The 24,451-nt window shown below is 39.7% G+C and overlaps 1 protein-coding gene across 9 annotated transcripts in view; it reads left to right on the top strand.

Moving 5' to 3' along the window:
* Nucleotides 1–9,837: 9,837 nt before the first annotated feature.
* Nucleotides 9,838–24,451, top strand: part of sh3gl2a (SH3 domain containing GRB2 like 2a, endophilin A1) — a 37,525-nt gene continuing 22,911 nt past the window's right edge. For 3 of the 9 annotated variants that reach the window (XM_044189961.1, XM_044189960.1, XM_044189959.1), the window contains exon 1: nt 9,847–10,085. In XM_044189961.1, the coding sequence (XP_044045896.1) occupies nt 10,041–10,085 (45 nt within the window). In that variant the 5' untranslated portion in view covers nt 9,847–10,040. Of the gene's footprint in view, nt 10,086–24,451 lie in introns of all 9 variants that reach the window. The other 6 variants (XM_044189956.1, XM_044189962.1, XM_044189958.1 and 3 more) reach the window with 4 other exon arrangements.

Here is a 24,451-nt window from a genome sequence, read left to right as displayed (position 1 = left end):
TTTTTGTCTATATTTTGTTCTTCAAATACTGTGTTATTGTTGTGAATTTCATGGTCGTGTTCCATGTCTAAATGGTCTCTTGTATTTTGTTCGTAGTTCAAAGGACTGTCAGTCAGTGTGTGATGGTGACTAAGGGTGCTCTGGTGGACAGCAGGGTTCTCGCACCTCTCTTATGATTGACAGCTGACTGTCCGCATGGTTCCCGTCTGTAACAAGTGACCCCTGCTGTTGACATCATTAACAAGGGTCCACATGGGCACACACACAGCACAGCGCAGGGGTGTATTAGAGGAGTGGTTCTATCCTTGACATAGCTACCTACAACCACTTTTATCTTTTCCCTTTTCCTCCCTCTCTTATTATTCATTTTGAATATTAAACCATGATCCTGGTCTCCTCTGTCCTTGAGTTGGCATCCTACACAAGAGACCACACACTCTTCCCTTCAAGTCATCCCTTTTCTTTTACTACTTTCTTTACCTCTCCTAGCTTTTGTTTTCCTCTTCACCACTTTCCTCTTTTCTTTTTATTATGTATAATTAACAATGGTATGAAGAATCCTCCGTTCAGGAATTAAAAAGAAATAATTCCGCTTTTTAATCCCCCCTCCCTTCTCAAGTATATGCTAATGATGGCGTTTTCCTTTATCTTTTTATAATAAAGGATTAGGCCAGGACCGTCTCTAGCTGCAACTCGGGGACCAATTTAGCTGTGATCCAGGAGAGACAAACCCTTGTGGTTAATTACCATTCATTAACATAGTTTGCATCTTTTCTTCTTCTCCAATACCCAAGAGCCATCTATTGTCAATATTTGTCCCATATAAATTTCTGCAGTTTTTTTTTCCAGTCACTGTCCTCCAGCGTAATGCAGCTAATGACAAACATTAATAACTCAGAGAAATCCGGTGGCGCTGTGGGTATAGAAGAGCAAAGCATCGGTGCCACACAAATTATCTGGGAGCCCCCACCCCTTGCTGTCTGACTGTCTCTATTTTTCTCTCTTCCTTTTAGTGTGTAATGCATAGTCAACATGTTTGCTCGTCGAGCCCCAGCCTCGGCTGACACACTCATGCTATTTCTGTGACATATTCAAATGCGGGCCCCCTCAGCTGGTACTCCCTTGGGTTTAATTAACCTGGTCTTGCCTCTGACGTTCCCTCAGTGAAGACATTAAAACGAGGGCCCCCCCCAACACACACACCCATGTCTTCCACTAGGCGCTGTATATGATTCATCTCTTTATTTTCTGTGTAGGAATGGCGTGCCATACCCTTCTTTTCTTCTCTTTCACTCTCTCCTTGTCTTCCACCCTTCTTTTCTTGTACAGCTCTCATTAAGAGAGGTTTCCTGTGGGAATTACTTTGTTCAGTAGTTCCAAATGCAAAGTTTTCCTCCCTTCCCCTCTTATTCATTCCAGCACAATCAACTCAGTGTCATTTTTTTCCTCTGTCTTTATCTCTTTCTCTCACCCTGACTTATTTTTAAATCCAACTTTTTTGTATTTTTTTCTTTCCACAGATTCCTGCAGGAGATTGTTCCTGGGGGGGTAGAGGAGGTCAGGGTCACCGGTTGACTTTGGGGTCGATCGATGATTTGTGTACATGTGCATTTGTGTGTGTGTGTGTGTGTGTGTGTGTGTGTGTGTGTGTGTGTGTGTGTGTGTGTGTGTGTGTGTGTGTGTCCCAAGGCTTCTCTGTTGTACTTTTAAGTTCCCTCGGTGTGGTGTGAGTGTGTGCCACTTGGGTGGGAAGGCGGGTAGCCCACAGTACAAAGAACAGCCAAAGCACAGACTGAGAATTTCTGCAGCCTCCAACTGATGCACAATTAGTCCTTGCAGATCTCGTCAACCAGCTGTGGAGTGAATAGAAAACAGCCTCTGGTGATTTCCCTTACTTCACTGACACAGTTTCACACCCCGGCTATTGCTGCCAATATAGCAGTCTGCTTTGATTTCACACGCACAGACACTTGGCACTGTCTTAAATAACAAGTTACTTGTGACATACAGCCAAATGTGTTTTTGACAAATGTATAATGCAACATGTTTACAGTTTTTATTTTGTCTACCCTTCATGTTTGATCCACAAGGAGAAGGTTCAGAAAGCAGTGCTGTTTACAGAGTGTATGACAGAAATCTCACCACACTGTTGTATTTACTCCTGATAGTGGTGTGAAATTTTTGTCTAATAATAATTATACTTTTGTCTCCACACTACATCCATGTATAATTTTCTTTTTCATTAAATCAAATGGCACCTTAAAAAGAAAAAAGGAATCACACTCTCCTGATGCACATATGCTATGTATACAACCTCATTGATCTTCACTTGAACAAGTCCCTTATCCTCCTCTACAGCGCTGCAGACATGAAACGGCAGCAGATTATGGGTGGATGCGGCCCGCCGTGGGAAGCTAGGGAGCAGATAAAAAGGCCAGCCACTCAGGGGACTAAAACTATGTTTTGATGCTGTGTGATAAAGCAGAGGCATGCGGCGAGAGGAAGGGGAAAGTTACAGGATATATATATATATCCTGTATATGTATATCCTCTGGCTTCACTTTTTGGATTTCTCTCCCATCCCTCTCACCTCTTTGTCTTGTCCATCATAACCAAGCTGTTCCTGCACTTTTCTTGTTCTTTGACACTCACACTTTCTCCATCCCCGTGGACTGTCCTAAGCCTTGCTCATGGCAGCTGCCTCAGCCATGGCCTGAGCTCCTGGGCAGGAAAAAAAAAAAGAAAGAGAGTGAGAAAGGGGTTGATCTGGTCTCTAATCCACCTTGTCTTACAGCGTAGGAGGGAAGCTGTAGTCCTCAATATCACCTTAGAGAGAAGCGACTCTGAATGTGACTACCTGAACCCTCTGGTGTCCGTATGACTAATCTGGGATGTTGTCTCAAATGGTGTAGAAAATGTGGCTCCTCATGTCACCGATAAGTCAAACTGTCATTCTTGGGCACACAATATTGTTGTCAGAGATTTCATGCTTTCAAATATGCCGAGCTTTTAAGCAGGGGATTTTTTTGTTCTGAGGCTCAGAGTTTATCAATTGGCACATTATCCATAGTACCATTTTGTTATGTGCATCAGAATCAAAACCAGCAGCTACAGTATCAGTCTTCATTGGTCCTAGCTGTTAAAATAGGCAGCCATCCTTTGTTTTCTGCTCCAGCATATATAATAACACCTTCGTCTGCGGTGTATAGCTCCTCAAAGCACCTCTCCACCTTGCCTAACTTTTCCAAGCGCTCATTAGCGGACTGGCTGAAGTTTGGAGGGTATGAAGCGGGCTGGCAGATTACCCCCTGTAAAGTAGCACACCTCAGGTAATCACACTAATGAATTCAAGCACCCCCCACTCACCCACCCCTTATTCCTTTCTCCTTTTTCTTTTACTTCTTTTCTCCCTTTCTTCCACAGTGGCGGGTCGGTGCAAGAAGTGCCAAACAACAAAGAATTGTTTGTTTGCATAATATTAGCACTGCAAGCTTGCGCACAGTGGCGGGGGCCTGACTGCAGGACTGACTGGAGGCTTCCCATGAACACAGGTGGAGCAGGGCGAGCATCACTGGGACCAATTAGAGCAGAGCACAGGTACATTAGCATGTTTGAGTGGAGTGGGATGGCGTGGGGATTGGTAGGCCTTACGAAACACACAAACACATGACCATGGCCTGTTGTGTGTTAGTTGTTTGTCTCCAGTGACACAACTGGCATATGTGTGACAAATGACCCCCGGTCTGCTGTCACAGCCCTTCCTGTCTTTTCCATCTGCACTAAATACACATTTTCCTCTCAGATATAATTGCAGCTTCTTTTTTTTTTAAAGATGTTTTTTTTTTTTTTTGCCATTTCTGCTTTAATGGATGGTCACAGTAGATAGAGACAGGAAAGGCAGGGGAGGGAGGGAGGGAGGGGATTACATGCAGCAAAGTGCTGGATTCAAACCTGGGCTGCTGCAGTAAGGACTCAGCCTTGATACATGGTATGTGTTCTAGGTGAGCTACTGGTGCGCCCCTAACTGCAGCTTTTCTTGAGACAGAAGTTGTTCAGGGCTTTATTTATGAGGAAATATAAACATGGCCATTTGCTAATGTTTTAAAGATTAATATAAAAAAGGGAAGTCAGTTTCCTGTGGAGTGTTGCCTCAAAGGTGAACAGAAACAAGTGGGAAAGATGTATTTCACAATGTGTTTAGTTTATAGTTGGAGACGATGAATTTAATCGCATTTGAGTGCAAGAGCCAGTACTCCTGAGTATTAAAAGACACAATCTTAGTTTAGCTACCATTGCAAGATTAAGGTAAAAATTAAACAAATAAGTGAAGTAAAAATTAAGGATCCCAAGGTGTTCCCAAGCCAGGTGTTCCGGGTATGCTCTGTGGTCTCATTCCAGTTGGACGAGTCCATAAAACTGCCACAGAGAGGATTCTTGATCAGGTGCCCAAAACCACCTTAACTGGCTCCTTTCAATGCAAAGGAGCAGCAAAGCAGCAAGCTCCTTCTGGATGTTTGAGCTTCTGATCTCACACTATCCTTAAGAATGATCCCATACACCCTGCAACGGCTATTTGTACCTCTCGCTACCCAGAGCTCATGATCATAGGTGAGGGTTGGAACTCAGGACTTCTGGTTGGCCTGAAAGAGGTTCTGGCAAACTGTGAGGCGACTCAGGAAGGGGAGGCAGAGCCTTGCCAAGACTGTTATCAGCAGCGGAGGAGAACTGTTGACCTCAACCAGGAATATTGGGATGATGTAAGGAACATTTTGAGGAATTCTTGAGCAGCCGACACATGCTCTGCAGATGAAATAGAGTCAGATGAAAATTTGCCCGTTTCTCTGGCAGAGGTCACGAAGGTAGTCAAAATGTATGCATTGGCAGAGGTGGATGAGATTCACTCTGAGAGGCGGAAAGCTCTGGATTTTGTTGGGCTGTCTTGGTTTACATGCCTTGCCAATTTCATGCAGAGGTCACGATCAGTGCTTATTGATTGGCAGAAATGGGTGGTGTACCCATTTTTAAAAAAGGTGACAGGAGGGTATGGCCCAATCATCTGGACATCACACTGCTCAGTCTCCCCAGGTGACATTATATCGGGGTGCTAGAAGGGATGATCCAGCCAAATGCAGATTCCATCCTAGTCTAGGCGAAGGAGTCCTTTACACTCTCTACGCTCTTTACTTTTGCAGCAATACAAGAGGGGTCATGGGAGTTTTCCCATCCAGTCTAACTGTCTGCTTGCAATTTCAAGGCTCTGTGTCCAGTTTGGTGGCTTCAGGACTGCATCTCTGCTTTTTGCCGATTGTGTAGTTTTGTCGGCCTCATTGGATTATGACCTCAGTTGAGAGTCATAGCCTCCACGTCTCCACGATGCCATGGTGTCATGGCAGAAAATACATGGTTATCTCCTCAGGTTGGGAGCAAGTTGCTTTCCCAAGTGATAAAGTTCAAGTATCTCCAGGATTTGTTCCCAATGTGAAGCTGGAACATGAGTTTAACAGATATCGTCATGATATCTTTTAATCAGGGTCTGAAGGTGAGGAATATTTACCCGCCTGTCTCAATTAGTCAGCATTAAAAATATTCAGAAACGCTTTTGCAAATTAATATAAGTAGCTATTCAGCTCTAAATCTAACATTTACCACAGAAATAAGATTATAATATACAGTAGAACCTGCTATATATATGTATATGTATATATATATATATATATATATATATATATATATATATATATATATATATTACTGTCATACATGTTAAAAACATGCCCCTGTTGCTCTGTTAAAGAACATGAACATGTTAGTAATGTGTGCATCAGAAACTCCTATTATTCCAATTTTCAGTCAGTGCTGATGACAAAAATGAGACCAGTGGTCAGTGTAATAAAGTTAATGGCAACAATCTCATATTTCACTTGAGCTCAGCCTCCATCTGTCTGTACGGTACAGGTGAGATTTATTGTCTCATGACTTAAGACAAATGGAAACTCACCTCAGGCCACATGCGCGCACACAGATCACTGAGCCGTGGGACTAAGCACTTTATCAGAGCTGCCTGCCGAGGCCAGTGAGCAGGAAAACTGAGCAAAGAACTGCACTCAGGTTACTGTCAGCCAGTTTGATGTATCACTCGTACTTTCTGTGTTAGCCAATAAGCTACTCAGGCAAAATAAACGTTTGGCAATCCAACTGTATTATATCAATATATCTGATATACCCTCATACATATGCTGCTTTCACTAATACAATATACAACTAATACAACATACTGTAATCATGTGTATTGCATGGCAGATTTCACTCTCCTTACACAAATACGCATCATCATTGCTGCATCATTTCTTACCACTAGGTGGAGGCAAAGCATCATAGATTGTGACTTATTGGGCAGTGGACAGACGCAACAGGCATTGTATAGGTCTGTGTGACATACAAAAACAGGAGTTTTATAGCTGCTCACATAAAATATTATATAGACTTTGAATTTTGACATCCTCAGTAATTATGTTTTGAACTTTTGACCCTGTATTTTAGTGATGTTGACATTGCCCATGGTGGTATCCCTTGCAGATAAGATTAAATTGTGCATCAGTGATTTATAAAAACATGATATTGATTACCTTTGCATTCCATTTTTAGGATTACCTTTTGACATTTAATTGAAGGCGCCGTTTTTGTTTGGTATCTTGGTATTTGCAATAGACAGATAGAAACATGGTAGATAATTTCTTCTGACTGAATGTATGTTCAGACATTTCCCACACGGTGGCGCCAGTAACATAATAAATGTTTCTCCTCATTTTGAACCTGCACTGCCTTAAATAATCCGCTGTGGTGGAATTTGATCATTACAAGAGTACAGAATTAGACACAATTTTTACAAAAAATTGAACAGCCAAATTAGATAAAGCAGCAATCAAACCATAGTGATGATAATGTTGGAGTTTGATAGATAAATATATTTACAAAGGAGATGTGTCGTGTGTATTTTACAGTTAATATTAAATAAACATGTACATCCTGCAGTGTTTGGATTGATCCCACACAGTCCAATCTGCAGGGCAACAGCTTGTGCATTACAAGTGTGTTGTTGCCCTGTATCTGACAGTGAGCATACAGAAACGTCAGCAGGTGAAGTCTACAAATGTATATTGTCAGACGGTCAAATGGCACATCATCTCCTCAGGAGATCTTTACTTCGGCGGTTATTTTGATGATGCATTTCATACGTGCGCTTTTGCATTCCTTACACCCAGTCTGTGGTCTGATGGTGACAAATACACCTCCCACAAATGTAACACATTAATAACATTAGTTTATTATTATGCACACACCTTGTGTTTGCATTTCATCACCTAGCACCTAATTACTTGTCAGGGGATAAAAAAGTGCTGTATATAAAGGCTTTTAGAATATTTGAAAGGAGGAGGTAACACAATGAAGGTAATAAATATAAAAATTCACAACTATATCCTAAAGGTTGCATGTGTTTACTGTTTAGAGTTAATGTCCTACACGGAAGCATCTTCGAATGATTTGTTTTATTTGGACATTTCACAGCCGCAGATATGGCTATTTGGATTTGATAGCGTATTTGGTGATCGTCACTGGCTGCGATAGTGGCCATATGGGAAGCGTCGCTGACTGTCTACCCAAGTAGTCCTACCACAATCGAACCGCCATCTGGCTGCCGCTGAGCTGACAAATGTGTGCAGGTGACTTCTTAGCTTTAATTCAGAGCCATTACTCGCATTAGTCTTGCAGATTCGTGCAGGCTTTTAATAGTATCAGAATAAGAATAGAACAAGAATATCGTGATGACCGGACTAAGTTTGGGTCTGAGCAGCCGAAAAGGGGACAGAAAAATTCCGGCTAACAGTATGTGTACAACAGCAGAAATGTGCCAATTTTGCTGCTGCACAGAATCTTTAAGCCCTCATATACGCATTGTTCTGTTACAGGTCATGCCCACTTTAAAGCCCACATCCACTATTATCTATGAATGAATGTCGACACACTCATCTTTAATTTTGTTTGAAATAAACCAGGTTTTTGTCCATATAGCATCTAATATTGTGCCATAGCAGTGGTGGGTTAGTGCGTAATGGCACGCACCAGTAGGCTATCTGAGTTTACTTACTGATGACACTAGTAGGAGATGACACAAGTTCACGATTTTACGCGTGATATACACATTCCCACAAACTTTAGTTAGTTTTTAATATTATTGTCCATAGTGTGTAAGTGTTGTCTTTAGCTTCACCACACAGCAAAAAACAAAAACAAAACAATGATAAAACAATGTCACCTTAAAGTCCATTCTCCAAGTGCTCAGGAACATTTTAAATTTGAGTATCTACAGTTCCATCACAACCGGGCAAACTCCATCTGCTGAGGAGGATCCGTGTGATAAGATCGAAAGCTCCAGAACAGCTACTAATGGACTTTGCGGTGAGACTGTATCGTCAACTGCTGTTTCCACGGTCAAGAATGAACTTGCAATCTCGACATACATTCAGTTATTTAAAATGGATGTCAGTAAACTTCCTCAAGCTACACTAAAATATAAATGTACTTATGTAATGAAAAAATGACTTAAATCCGCTTTTTGATATTATTTTCGTGGCTGCTATACTCCTCTAGTGCTTCTAAAAGTTTGTGCAGGTGTGCATATTTTCATGGCTCATTGCTTTTCTTTTATTAACACCTGTGTGTGTGTGTGTGTGTGTGTGTGTGTGTGTAAATCAGCATTTTTGCATCTGGAACCGCGGTGTGATTGTCTTTTACAGTATTCTGTTTTGCCACGTAGAGTCAATTTCACTGACAGAATATGAGGAAAAGTTAGTTAGTAAGTGGGCCGTCTCGCTCTGTCCATTGATGGGCGCTGTCCAGGGTGCTGGAGGAGTAAGCGGCTGTCACAAGTCATTAAGTCTCATTAGGGGGGCAAGCACCGAAATTAATTGTATATACTAGTTTCTTTCTAGTATTTTTCCTTTCTTTCTCTCTTTCTTTTCAAGGTGATGGAAATGTATAGCCAGTGGTGGAAGAAGTATCTTTTATCATTTTTTTATCATATCTTTTACTTAAGTAAAAGTAGCAATACCGCTCTGCAAAAATACTCTGTTACATGTAAAAGTCCTACATTTAAGATTTCACTTAAGTAAAAATTACAGTTAAGTATTAACAGCAAAATGCACTTAAAGTATTAAAGTAAAAGTAGGCTTACTTGTTGGGCCATTCCAAAGAGCTATATATCATATATCTATATATCATATAATTGGAATATTATCACTGATGCTTCAACATATAAGCAGCATTTTAATTAATGAATGCATTAATGTGTAGATCACTTTCATGTTACAGCTGGTGGAGGTGTAGAACAATTTAACTACTTTAAATACTGTTGGATCTATAGCACAGTATCATATTTTATAAATTGATCATATGTTTTGTTTGTAAAATCTTAATCCGTAAAGTAACTCCAGCTGTCAGATAAATGTAGTGGAGTAGAAGTATAAAGTAGTATAAAATTTAAATACTCAAGTAAAGTAAAAGTACCTCAAAATTGTAGTAAGTACAGTATCCTTGAGTAAATGTATTTAGTTACTTTCCACCAGTGTATAACCCATTCATCTAAATTGAGGTAAAGACAACTCTAGCACCACTCACATCAACTCACATTGTTCTCGCAGATTCTCGTCCTTTTCGTTCCTCTAAACGAGCTTAGATTAGAAATACCTCATCCTCCTTTTAGAGTATCGCGTCCAGCCGTGGTGAGGAAGCGGCCGCTTTAAAAGGAGCTGGCTCCGACGTCAGCGCCGTTTTAGACATGTGGGTTTGACATCCAATAGCCTGATCAGGGCTTTACTCAGCCCTCTTTCTCACAGGAGATCCCTCCGGTGAAGACCAGCGTAGACAGGAGTTAGTCACGGCTGCAAGATCACCACCAGATACAATTAGGACCGAGATTTCCTCGTTACACACACCTGCAGCATCAGTTCATATTCTCAGCTAGAAACCACCGTGTAGCAACCATGTCTGTAGCGGGGCTGAAGAAGCAATTCCACAAAGCCACTCAGGTAAGAGGACGCGACGTCCCGAACACCAGATCCCACCAGATCTTCACGATGAAGTGTCACATTGTTGGAGAGCAGTGGAGTGGCGTTTGGATAATAGAGATTCGCCTTTACTCGTGTTGGTTTTAAATGAACTCCTCATGCTGCGCTCATATGTAGCAGTCTTCTGTAGTTGTGCTCCGTCTATTACCTCTAAATCACTTGCTCATCGCTGTCCTGGTGCTGAAATGTACTGCACTGAAAACACTGGCGTGGTGCGGCATTGCACCAATAGAATAATTTATTACTCGTGTTTTGCACTGCAGCCTCCGTTGTCATTTACTACGGTTATTTACTGCATGACGGGGGAAGACACACGATCATTATTCAGCGTTATGTTTGTGTGTGACAGCCTGGGAGGCAGGTGGCACGACAATGCGCTGGTAGTGATGCCGGGGACGTCAGTTCCTCTCGGTACCCTTCAGATGACATTCCGCACAGAAAACCATCAGAGCCGCAGCACATGGCAGCCGCTCACGTTTGCAATGCGCAAGTTGGTGCCCTAAATGAAGGACGGTTTAAATCAGTGTTTCTTTCAGCCAACCACAGTGGGAACTCCGACGGCCAAGATGTTATGCAATCGTTAAGTGCGCTTTGGCGGAAATCCGTTCCTACCAGCAGCGGCACGCCATGACCTCGGCGCCCTCCAAACGTATTTATCGCCTATTGTGGGACACCAGTGATGAATTAAATGATGTCCTCCCTGTATAATGCCGCATCATCTCTTCATTATTAGATGTAATCGCAATGCATGGGACTATATTCAGTTCAAGGTTACTCACAGGCTTCCTCCACCCATTTCAGTATCTTAGTTATTTTATTCCAAAGAGTTTAGACTGAAGAGTTTAACCATCATTAACTTTGGAGGCCATCAGAGTGGTGGCTGTAGGTCACCAGTGGGATCTTGATGGTCAGAGCTATGAACAGATCTCTCCCCCGCAGCCTTCCACCAACTCCAGGACTTTAAGTGATTTTTATTTCCGGTGTTAGCTGGGAGCTCCAGCACTTCTGAGGGAGGTTGTCCGTTTCTAGGGGTGAGTCATAGTGTCACTGACAGTCAACTTCAAGCCCCACACAGCAGGACACCGGGAGCCTGGCTGAGTCACATACACACACACACACACACACACATCTCTTCCTCCATGTTCTCTAGTTCACCCAGTCTCCGAATGGCTTTAGTTACAGCTCCTAGTTTGCATCATTCCTCATCTTAATGAGCAATTGTCACTGAGATGGGAGGGAATAATGACCTAATTGTGACACAAATAATAGTGTATCACTTGAAGGTCAGCGTCTGAAGATAATAAACTCTTTTAATTGCATGTTGGACATGAATAACTGAGACTAAGGTAGCAGTTTGTGAGGACAGGAGTTAATTTACACATTTAACAGCTGAATCCAATATGGTGATATAATGGAGTCTAGCATTGAATTTTTAGTTAATTTATCCTGCCATTAGTCATTTATTTTATTGTCACCCTGACATTTGAGAGGCTTGTGTAGATGACAGTAATATTGTTATTGAGTTTCCATTGCATATTCTACAAGAGCAGCACAATACCTGGAGGAGTTTCATCATGATTTAAGGATTAAATAAAAAGAAAAAATAATTGCAAAAGCTTGTGTTCTGCTGTTAACACACTTCTGAGTTTTAATCAGGAGCTCATTTGATCAGATTGGAAGTAAACAGCAGCCCACGCATTAGATGGCTGCACAGATTGTGTTAATTCTGTGTGATGAGTCTATTGTCACCCATTAGCAGAGCCCTCTCTCTCTCTTTCTCCCTGTAGATGTTCCTCTACAGCCTCAAATGTATCTGTGTGTGTGAGAGAGGCGACGCTGCATAAGGGCATTTCTATCTGTAAATATGCATACAGTTATGTGACTCTTAGTGTGCATGCGTAAAGAGGTGTGGTTGAGTGTGTAAATGTGCAGTGAGTACATCTGAATTTGTAGATTTTTACACTGCACAGTCTTCATTACTCAGTTTTATTCCCAGTGCAAGTCAGTCAGCTCTAGGCTCAGAGTTATCTGTGTCTGTGATCTCCTGCCGGTTTGCGCCCCCCCCCCCCAAAGCTCCCTTCAACCCCTCTCTTCCCATGCCACAGCTGTGTAATCCAGGCCCAGACTCACAGCAATCTGGCTACTTACACACACATCCTCCAACCACCCCTTAGCAGCACCCCCGCCCCCAACACATTAAGAGGGGGTCACAGGGATTAAGAGATGGGAATCAGGGATTTAAAAGAATCAGATAGGAGTTTGGCAGAATATATATCAGCTTTACAGAAATTTTTGAATTTCTGGGAAATATTATATATATAAAATATTATTTGCTTACCTGCGAGTTAGATGAGAAGAACGATTCCACTCATGTCTGTATGGTAAATATGAAGCTACAGTAGCATAAGTAGCACCTTGAAAAGAAAGAGAGAAAGAAAGGAAAAATACTAGAAAGAAACTAGTATATACAATTAATTTCGGTGCTTGCCCCCCTAATGAGACTTAATGACTTGTGACAGCCGCTTACTCCTCCAGCACCCTGGACAGCGCCCATCAATGGACAGAGCGAGACGGCCCACTTACTAACTAACTTTTCCTCATATTCTGTCAGTGAAATTGACTCTACGTGGCAAAACAGTGGAACAGCCTGGCTTTGTCCAAAGCTAACAAAATCCGTTTTATGGGAGGGTTATGTGCTGGACTATTTCTTGGCCGGTACAAATAACTTCCTGGAGTCTCTACTGGTTGCAGCCAAGAAATAGTCCAGCACATAATGCCCTGTAAAACAGCAAATTGTTGTTTTTACACTTTTCCCATTTTTTTCTACACTACATGTTTTTGCAAGGATTAAATAAGCAAGATATAACATGTTAATAATTAGTGAGCTTTAGAGGTGCTGGTAGGTGGATTTTGTTACTGTTGGACTGTTCTTTATCAAATTAATGCAAAATCATCTAAAAATACAATATTGGCTTAAAGCAGTTTTGCTCATTGATTTACAACATTGCCCTCAATGGTATAACCACAGGTATTAAATGATAGCTACCATGCTATAAACAGCAAAATCTCTCAAAGTAAACTAATTTAAATTGTCTCAAAGTATGGAGAGCAGAGGATGGGGCTTCTTAGGCCTAATATCTGTGATGATAAAACATTTCCATAAATAAGTGGAGCCACGATAACGCCAAACTGTTGTATATGTACACTGGAACAGATTGCACATCCTAAAATGCAGCATTGACCTTATAGCCCTGTGCATCAATCATTGCTAATTAGCTGTGCAGCTTTGTCTGAGATTAAATGTACAGCATTTACATGCTTTGTGAGCGACAGAAAACACTCATTCTTGTGCATGGAGGCTTGCAGCATTTCTTCATTACAGACTTTATGCACTGTGGAGAGAGATCAGCCCATGAAAGGCAGAATGCCATGAAGTTACTGGAATTTTACGAGATATATACACACACACACACACACACACACGCTCACACAACCTCAGTTTCACCTTCTCATATACATCACTGAGTAATTTATTTCACACAACCACAATCACACTTTTCTCTGACGGAAGACATCTCTCTCTCTCACCCAAGGACATCAGACCTCAGAGTGGTGCATTAATAACAGGGGCCATTTTAAAAAGAACGGAAGCAACCCAAGCAGGTCCACTAGAAATTGCCTTTTTTTTTTTAAATATTTGTCCAGCAATCCATTACTCATTCTCACTATGTTATAAAGTGAAAGTGTAATAGATTTGAGACAGTTTGTACTTTATCTCAGAAAAACATCAGCCTGTTATAAAAATGACCCCTTATATTAGGGTGTAGCAAGTATTCAGCTGAAACGAGTATCCGGTACAGATAATGTACTTTTTACGAGTACAAGTATCATCAGATTAAAATGTATCAATATTTGTACTCGTAAATATAGCAAATATTATTTTAAAAAACACTTGTTCTGTAAATAGTTCTCTTACTCTTGTGATCAAAAACATTGCTCTGATGCTCAATTCTGAGGCTGTTCTGTAAATAGTTTTCTAATAAATATAGCAACTTAATTTCAGGCTTAAATTAACAACTTCCGGTTAGTCCCACTCATGTCTGGTTTAAGCCCCGCCCATTTCAAGTATAGATACGAATAAAGATAATTTAGTTGGTTGAACAGATACATATAATGGTGTACTCGCTCATCCCTACCTTATATTTCTCCTCTTATTATTTTAAGCTAAGACACAGTGTTTCTGTCTGCCTTTTTTTTTTTTTTTAAAGATGACAAATACTCGCTTATTACGTCACAAGTCGACTTCACCTCGGAGTCACATGAGTCATGCTTAGAGCAGATGCTACTTTCATGATGGCTCTGTTCCCAAGGAGAGAGTCGTGTATGTGTGCAGCTGATCGTGTGTACATGCATGCATGTGAACGTGCTAATGTGGTGAGGCTTTTTATTTGGGGCTGTTATCTCCACTCAGCTACTGGTTTAGGAAAAGAGTAAACTGCATACTGCATTGCTTAAAGCCTCACAGTCCTGCTTGTTGTTATATTTTAATCAAACCCCAATTTTTATATTTATCTTGAGGGTGCAGAAAACATATTTTATCTTAATGGAGTGAGTGTGTGTGCACTTGTGCTAGCCAACCCAGAGGAAAACAAAAATATGTTCATTAAATAGAAACTGCAGGAGAGACAGTCTGCCAGAGTGAGGGTGGGTGGTGGGGGTGGGGGGTCTAAAGCTACTTAAATCTATTGAGTCTAAAGCTACTTATTTGTCTTTTTTTTATGTCAGGTTAGTGTGTTTGAGATTGAATTTTTAACAGTGGTAAAATCATAGATATGATTTATTAGATCATTTTGTCTGTCTAAATTGTATGGTACTGTTTTTTGTGTGCATGTGTGTAAGTATGTATGTACATTATGTATGTATGTATATAGTACTAAAAATACTTCTAGTTACTCTATTCTCAGCTATATTCATGGCTGCAGATTAACACTATATGGGCTATAATACAGTCCATTAACTATAATATATAATAATATTAAAATATGAAATCTAATCAGTGATGAATTTAGGATGACACTGATTTTCACTTCAGTATGTCTTCAGTAACACCAGATTTGTGTCAATGCCACTTACATTTCTTTCCAAATTGAGATACTCTGTGTTTCTGAATAAAAAGTGCACATGGAAATTTACTGGCAGCACAAATTGGAAATAACCTGTGCTACTTTTTAAATGAAAACAGTAAAATAACTGCAGATTGGAGAGACATATCCAGTTATGGATTCAGTATTCAGATCCTAATACCACACTGCAAAAATACTCTGTTACAAGTAAAAGTCCTGCATTGAAAATGTTACTTGAGTAAAAGTATGTTAGTATAATCAGGAAAATGTACTTAAAGTATTAAATGTAAAAGTACTCAATAAAGAAAAATGGCCCCTGTGACTGTTATACTATTATATATTATATCATTAGATTATTATTACTCATGCATTAATGTAAAAGCAGGATTTTACTGTTGTAGTTCAAGTTCATTTTTAACAATTTTGTATATGACTACTAATGATTATCTTCATTATGGATTAATCTGCTGATTATTTTCTATGTTTGGTTTGTAAAAATTCAGAACATAGTGAGAAATGCCATCACAATTACCCAGAGCCCAAAGTGACACCTTCACAATGTTTGTTTTGACCAACCAGCAATCCAAATCTCAAAATTATTAAAGATAAATTAAAATTATTAAAATAATTAAAAGGAAAATCAGCAAATCCTCACATTTGAGAACCATAAAATGTTTGGAATTGTTGCATGAAAAATTATTATCAAAATAGTTGCAAATTAATTTCTGTCAATCAGTTCGTTTTAGCTGTACTTTTCATTTACATGTACATTTTCATATGTTTTGTGTGCAAAAATCTTAATTTGTAAAGTAACTAGTAACTAAAGCTGTCAGTGCAGTACAGTAAAAAGTACAATATTTCCCTCTATGCTTCTACTCCACTACACTTTAAAGTGGCATGAGATTAAATAACTAATAAAGTACCTCAAATTTGTCCTTAAGTACAGTACTTGAGTAAATGTACTTTGGTACGTTCCACCACTGGACATATCACATGGTGAGCTCCAGGTTGCAATGTTACCCATCATTTTTTGGAAATGATCTCTTCTGTTGTTTTAACATGAGGGAAGCTGGAAAACAAAGCCAGTCTCTTGGCTTTGTTTTCCAGCTTCCCTCAGGAACAGCTGAAGGAGCAGCATGAAGTGTTATATCAGCCATGTACTGTATGGAAACAAAAGTATCTGTCAAGATACTGTAGGTATGTGAAACCTGTGTGATTGTTGGAATCCACCTTTGTCTGGATACCTTTAGGCGTTGTAGAATCAAGAAGCTGCCATGAAGTTTAAATGAGGTATATTTCTTACAATGGATAGAAGAACAGTAATCTTTATTTTGTAGTCAGTGTTGGTTCGACTAGAGGACTTCCCAGTGTGTGTGCTGAATACTAATATCAGTACTACATGTCTTACCCTCATTGTATTACGTGTGTAGCATTATGATTTGTCAGCTGGAAAGCATTTCATTTTAGCTTAAAGGCAAAGAATTAAGTATCAAGGACTTTTTTTCTTGGTCCATTTAGATTAAATTCTTCATGTATGTGTACAGACATTTCCGGCATTTCTTTCCTTCCTGCAAGCGTGCATAGCTGTACATCCGTGTATGCCCGTGGACAGCAGTGGGGTCCTTGGATGTGGCTGACTCCTGCAGGGCTTTAGGGCTGCAGATTGTGAGTGGGTGACTCATCCAGCCTGGATCCTCCTCACTAGGCCTACTGCAGTGCAGCGTAAAACAGATCCAGCTGGGAGATAACAGATGGGGAGGGAGGGACAGAGAGAGTGGAGCAAGGAAAGAGAGCTAAGAGAAGAAAAGATAGATAAAGGGAGAAATCAGCCAAGAGATACTGAAGGCGAGAGCAGGAGGAGGAGCCAAGTCAAACAGGAGAGAAAGTGTGGAGAGCAGTCGATCTGCAGAGATTTACTTTGTTGCAGACTTTAGGAGAGATTTCTACCAACCTGAATTTTATCAGTTGATGTTGGTGCCATGCCAGTCAATTTTTTTAAATTTTTTTACTTATTAATTCTGGGTAGGGCTGCAACTAACGATTGCTTTCACCAGTCATTGTGCTGATAATTTTCTCAATTAATCTACTCGTCTAAACAATGTCAGAAAAAATGTGAAAAATGGCCATCAAAATTTCCCAGAGCTCAAGGTGACGTCTTAAAATAACGAAAATATTCAGTTTTCTACATTGTTTGAGAAGCTAAAACCAAAAAAAAAAAAAAAAAAAGATTATTCGATTATAACATTTGTTTCTGATTAGTTTCTTCTCAATCATCTAATCAATTCATCAAATAATCGTTGCAGCTTTAATTCTGGGAAATGAACGCCATCTTTTGCAATAGAGTTTTACTGTGTGAGGTCTATGAAGAGTGTCAGTCATCTAGGTCACAGGATTTATCATGTAGAAGTGGTAGTTTGTAGAGAACGTCAATATTGAAACCAAATTATATTCAATGACAACGTTTTTTAAATGTTCACTTTCTACAATACATGGCAACCGGTGGTGGGGGGGTAGAAGTACTCTGTTACAAGTCCTGCATTTAAATTTTTACTAGAGTAAAAGTGTATTAGCTTCAAAATATACTTAAAGTACTAAAAGTAAAAATGATCATGGTTGCAGTTAATAAAAGGCACTTACTAAAAAGGCAAATGATAATTTCAGGTTTGAGACAGGATGCAAACTCCTCTACACCTTTACTTTCTATATGTTGCACACTACCTCCTGTATTAGCACTGAACCGCAGCATTGGATGCAAGTTGTGAGGTGCAGAAATGTCCAATATGGACGTAATTCCTAGGGATACCGGGCTGAGTATCAAGTGTAGACGTGGTGTGTCATGTCTGTTATTTGGTCATGAGTCAGAGGACAAAAAAACTCATTGTTGAAATGATCTTTTAAGTATCGAATGCACTTGTGCCAGCCAACCCAGTTTTAGCAAAGTGTGGATCAGCAATGCAGCAAAAGAGATGCTACACTGGATCTAGTCCAGCAGTATAGTACCTGCAGCGATGTAGCTCCCATCCTTTTATCTTGATTTACTTGATTCCCTCACAGTGCTTCTAGTACTCTTCCGGCTTTTAAAAAAAAAAAAAAAAAGTTTTTACTTACCATAGTAGAGCCCTTTCTCTGAAATGAGACCTTTTCCCCTGGTACTCTGCTGTCCTTTGCTTGGGTTTGCTAAACAGGCATACGTTTCAGTTAGTATGCAAACAGTATATCTTTCAGATATTTGCTCCCAGCTTCTGAAGGCTGCTCTCTGCCTGGAGTTTTCAAACAGGGAAGCCTTTCACTGGTTCTCAGACATGTTTTGTGATATATTAAGTCCGCAGCGACATTTTTTTTTACTAGTGTGAGTATAAAAAGTCACCTCTAAAAAAAATGTTCTCATTAATTTTCCAGACACTGCATACAACTTTTAGAGAGCATTACAACGACTTTTTGTCTGTTGACTCATGAGCGTGTGATAAACATGACTCGCCATCATCAGAGTTGCTACTACACATTGCAATGAGCTCTGACCCACTGTATATCTCAATAAATCCCATCGATGTACTAAAAGTATTAAATAGAAGAGGCTGAACTTTAGCAGAAACTTTGAATAAACTGTCAGCCTTATCACTTTTGACAGGAGAGCACATGCAGTAGCCAGAGGGTTGAAAACTGGACTGTGGAGTTCTCAGCGTTCTGACGTCAGCTTTGTTCTGGAGGTTAATGACAGACGGACACGGCCTGTACCAGAACTATTTTTAGCTAGTCCTGTGGTTAGATGCTGTCGGCATATTTTGAATAAGAGCACTGGCGAGGTAAACTCATTAAATGTCCTCATCCAGAAAAAATGTGAATGAACAATGTTTAGCCAGTTTCGACATTGCTGCATGGTGTTCTGTTTTGACAGTACCAGTAGCTTGAGGTTTTTGGTTTGTCTATAGAAACTGAGCTGTTGTTCGTCACTGTCCGTGGTTTTCTCTCTCCTCTTTTCCTCTCCCTTATTTCTCATCCTCCTTCTCTCCCAGCATCAATATTCAGGCCATGGTTGATGTTTTATTCAGGACTGGTATATATTCTGGGCATCAACCACTGCAGGAGAGACTGCCGATGGTTTGGGGCTAGAGAAGAGAAATTCACAGGACCTGTTATTAAATACTGGGTAAAGGTTTGTGTTAATGAATGAAGAAAATGAGCGTTGGTACTTTTGTTTTCATTTTCACCTTAAAATATAATTTTAAAGATATTGAACATTAATATGACTTGATGAAATTCCACTAATATTACACAACAAAATAATACCATCAGGTTTTTCATTATATGATGATTCCACAGTTAATGTGTCACCATTCTTGCAGAGAGTAAAGCAATTAACTTTCATGCATGGAAATAGCTGGAAACATTGATAAGACTAAATTAAACCACCACCATACACACTTCTACTTCAGGGACGTTCAGGTCACATCATTATTACCCAAACTATAACCCAGAAGCCTGTAGTGCACTCTCCTCAAACCCATTTACCGTGTTGATTATTGCCTTTTGTTATAGATGCCGACATGTTGTGGAAATAATGAAGGGCCATGAATCATAATTTGCGGATATGCATGTTTTTACATCCCTAGAGACCTTGTGAAAGTATTGTCTGTCATGTGTAGTGCATTTGCTCAGGGTGAAAGCCATTGTCCGAACATAGATTGTGAATCCAAGTCACACAAGCCAATCACATTTTCAGTCAATATTTGAGACAGACATATAACATTTTGCATTGATTATACCATAACCATAAACCAATAATTAAAAAAAACACAAAACAAGACCAGAAGAAAAACAAGAGTCTAGAGCCACTCTAGCAGCTCAATTAGGCTGTTATTCTCATTGTAAAGAAAACCAAATTGTTTGATAGAGAAAAGTTGAGGTCCAAAGTTTGTTTTTGGCACCAGTAATAATGTATAGAATTGGTCAGAGGGTAGTAATCATGTGAGCATGAACGTGTTAGGAGATGTATGTGGCAGTATTACATTTTTTATTCGTGTGATGAAGGTTGTAAGTAGAAAGATCTTCATTTTTAGATTTTATGATATTAAACGTAGAGTCTGGTGAGCAAACATGTCAAAAATGAGCTAGAGATATGTAAAAAATACAGTATTTATTTTTAGCCATTCTAGCATCATGGTAGCCGGGAACCAGACGAATCTGCCGAGTTCATGTTTCATTTGCTCTGGCAGAAACGTCTTGCCCCCCTCCCATTCAGACCCGAAGTGGATCTGGTCGGGCCAATCACAGTTTACAGTTTATCTAATATGGGGCGAGTTTGAGCATCACCGGTCCAGATTTGAAAAGTCACATGTTTCGCTAATCTGATTGGTTGTAGGTCTGGACCTGCGTGTAGTCTGCAGGTCCATCCAGTGCAACACGCTCACGAAACTCAGATCAAACTATCAAACTAGGCAGTGCTGATCAAATATGATTCTGTTCTGCATTACCTATTTCCTGCCTCAAATGTTGTCAGAAACACATTTTAATGTACTGTTTAGCTGTAATTTGAGAAAGTTTGTGACCAGGCCACTATTTTTTTCCTGCTTGAAAACAGACCAAGCACCGCCCCAACTTGCATGTGTCACTCAGCGCTACGTCACACGTTTCGTTGCTCTAACTGGTTGTAGGTCTATCCAGTTGTGTCCAGAAGAATTTTGGTCTGTGCCAGTTGATCACGCCTCTTGGAAATCAAAAATGAACTGCGATGCCAGGCTAGCGTCATGGCTCTGTGGATGCCAATGTGGGTCGGTCCACCACTTTAGTCCAAACTGAAATATCCCAAACTATTGGATGGATTGGCATGACATATTGAACAGACGTTCATGGTCCCGAGAGGATGAATTCTAATGACTTTGGTGATCCCCTGACTTGAGTTGATATCTTTAATTAATTTCATGGCAGTCCAATAGTTATCAAGACATTTTACTAAAAACTCAACCTGCTGGTGGCACTAGAGGAAAAGTCAGGGGTTCATCAAGGAAGTAATCTTCATCCTCTGGGGACCATTAATGTTTGTACAATAGGGAAAAGGAGAGGGAACAGAGTGTAGCAGAGAGCAGGAAGAGATGAGAGGAGGAAGTAATGGGGTTGAGTGAAGAGAAGAGGAGGATGTAGGGAACAAAAGTGGAGCGGAGGCTGTGGTTTCAGACAGCTGTAGCATCATGAGCTCAGTCTAATGCTTAATTTGGCTCATGAAGGGAAAGTAATGAGGGATGGGAGTGCTTTATTTTATTTACATGTCTGTTAAAGCGAGTGTCCAGCAGGTTTTGGGAGGACCGTATATATTTTTGTGAGTGTGCTTGCATGCTTCCCTAGTAGAAAGAGCCATGTTAGCTGATATAGTTGTGGACACATGGTAAGCTCTCTTGTCCTGTGCACACACATCCTCCTTCCACCAGCTGCAGAGCTGAGACTGAATGGCTTGTCAGGGATTATATTCAGATTAATCAGAGCACAGTGACTTTGCATGATATTGGAGCTGTGTGTGAATCAGAGCGCTGCAGCTGTAATCTGTGAAACGTGCTTCATGTGCCGGACCAGACCACCAAATGTACCATGTGACAGGGTAAGAGATTCATGACTCCCCTTGCTGTTTTTACCAGAGTAGTATTTTTAGTTGATCTCTTCTGGGGATGTTAGTTTCACATTCACCTACAACCTATAAATCACCACTTCCCTTTACTTTATATTGCTTTCTACTGAAAAACACTCAATCATGTTTCAGAATGATCATGTGAAGAAGCAGATAAGCTTCATTTTGGTATAATTATAAATAATAATGAATTATTACTAAACTCTGTGTCATAATTGCCCTAATGTTAATGTTTACTGTGCAGCTGAGTAATGAGTTATTTAATCACGCTGGTGCTCTGTGTAAACAAGCCTCTTCATCATCTTCTAGACATGTAAAAAGTGCCACAGGCTCATGGGTAAACAAAGTCATTTTTCTGCCATTCAGACTTAATATACCAAAAACCACCCACAGACTGAGCTGTGGATTATACACCTTGAATTAAATGCAATTGAAAGATATCTTTTTAAGATGGTCTTCAGTATGCTCAGTATGCTTGAATGTAGGTGTGTGTTTGCAGCCATGTAAGCATGTGTTTGCCATGGATGAGTAGATAAATTGGTTTAGAAACTGGTGACTGAATGAGGATAGGCTAAAGGACAGAAACATGTCTATTTCTAGAGCGCAAGGGGAAGGCTTTAAATTGTCAACAAGAGTCCAGTTCCGTTTACCTTCATATTTTACAAAGAAAAGTGTAAAATCTGCACATTTGAGAAGCTGGAACCAGTGACTGTTGGCATTTTTGCTTGAAAAATGACAATTATCAAATCAGTTGCCAATTAATTTTTTGTCAGTTGACTAATCAATTAATCAAGTAATAATTTCACCTCTTAATATTGTATTATTTTTTATTTTTATTATCATATAATATAATATTTATGTTGAAACACATAGTCCTCAGTGGAAATAATCTCTCTTTGTATGAATATAAAGGTTCAGCAGTAGCCATTAATATTCTGGGCATCATTATATTTCTGTTTTGTCTGTCCCCTCCTGTCATGACCTTCTTTATGGACTGGAAATCTAATCAAATCAGACTGGTGTTGAATAGCAGATAGTCAATATCAAATACAGAGGATGTTGATCTACTGAGGCTTTTCAATTTTCTCCTCTTTTAATGGGTCATGCCAGTCTTTGGATGTATTAGTATTATTGTTTATTTTGAGAGGGATTGGTGCAGTGTGATTGAACATCTGTGATGGTGTGGATAAGGAATCTGTTGGGGTTTTTTTGCTGCTTTATTGATTTTTGTGTAAAAGCACGGCTGCTTGTTTCTCTTATTCTGTCGCTGCTGGATGATTTAGCTTGAAGTTAGAAGTAAAAGACATTTATCTTCATCAACAATAATAATGAATCTTCTTTCATGCGAGGCAGCATTTGTTCAACTCCATCTGGTGATGTGTTGAGTTCAGGGACATTAGTGGAGTGTATTTGGTGTGTTGTTGTTTCCTGCGCTCTCACAGATCACAGGTACAGTCTGTACACTCCTGGCAGGCTGTGACACGAAGTTGTTTTCCCTATTACATACATATTCATGTTTATCTTACCTTACATTATACATTATAAACCCATAATATTTACTTTATTGTACCTATACAGGGCCTTGCACTTGAATAAAATGGCAAATTATACAAAAGAACAACCACATTATGACATTATGTACATTATACTAAGCTAGTAATATGCAATATAATATCTACAGACACAAAAAAAGAACACAACATGTAATGCAGGTACAGTATGTAGTTTCACATTATCATCTACCTTCTTAAATGTACATACTACAAAATGGAGCCACAGCTAATGATTATTTTCATTAATGATTAATCTGCCAATTATTTTCTCGATTAACTTTGATTTATGAAATGTCATAAAATACAAAAACTGCCACTAATCACTAATTCCTGAAGCCCAAGTTGATGTCTTCAAACTGCTTGTTAGAAAGAATAAAGATAATCACTTTACAATCACATCAGCCAAAGAAAAGCAGCAAATCTTCACATTTAAGAAGCTGCAACAAGGACATTTTTTGGCACTTTTCCAATGGCACTTTTTAAGCTTGAAAAATGTCTTAAATGATTTATCAAAGTAGTTGCCAATTAATTTCAAGTTCTTTATGACAAGTAACCCGACCGAGGGATCTACAGTACAGAACTATTAGCTTGACAGGCAGCTGCACTATAATCTTAAAGATAAATTATGTGATCATGAATCTGTGGATTATAGATACACACACACACACACACACACACACACACACAGTGCAGGCAGCAGTCTGAATCTGAGCTTTAATAACTATCATCAATACTGATTTTCAGTGCTCATTATCCTAGACAACACCATCATTACACCCACGCAGATTTAACTCATGACAGTGATGGGTAAACATTAACTCAGAATCAGAAATACTTTATTGATCCCCGAGGGGGAAACTCTTTCGTTACAGCTGCTCGCTATCACGTCAATGCACACAGGAATAGAAGTACTAATAGAATAGAAATAATAATAAAATAAGTCCACAATCTGCAATAAGTCTGCAAATTGATATTACGATGAACTTGCTCTATGAATACAACATGTTCCCCTTTTCAGTCGTGCTGGAAAAAGTC

This window comes from Siniperca chuatsi, linkage group LG3, assembly GCF_020085105.1.
Source record: "Siniperca chuatsi isolate FFG_IHB_CAS linkage group LG3, ASM2008510v1, whole genome shotgun sequence".
Lineage (NCBI taxonomy): Eukaryota > Metazoa > Chordata > Actinopteri > Centrarchiformes > Sinipercidae > Siniperca > Siniperca chuatsi.
Note: the sequence above shows the minus strand (reverse complement) of the source record. Positions and strands in the feature narration are given on the sequence as shown.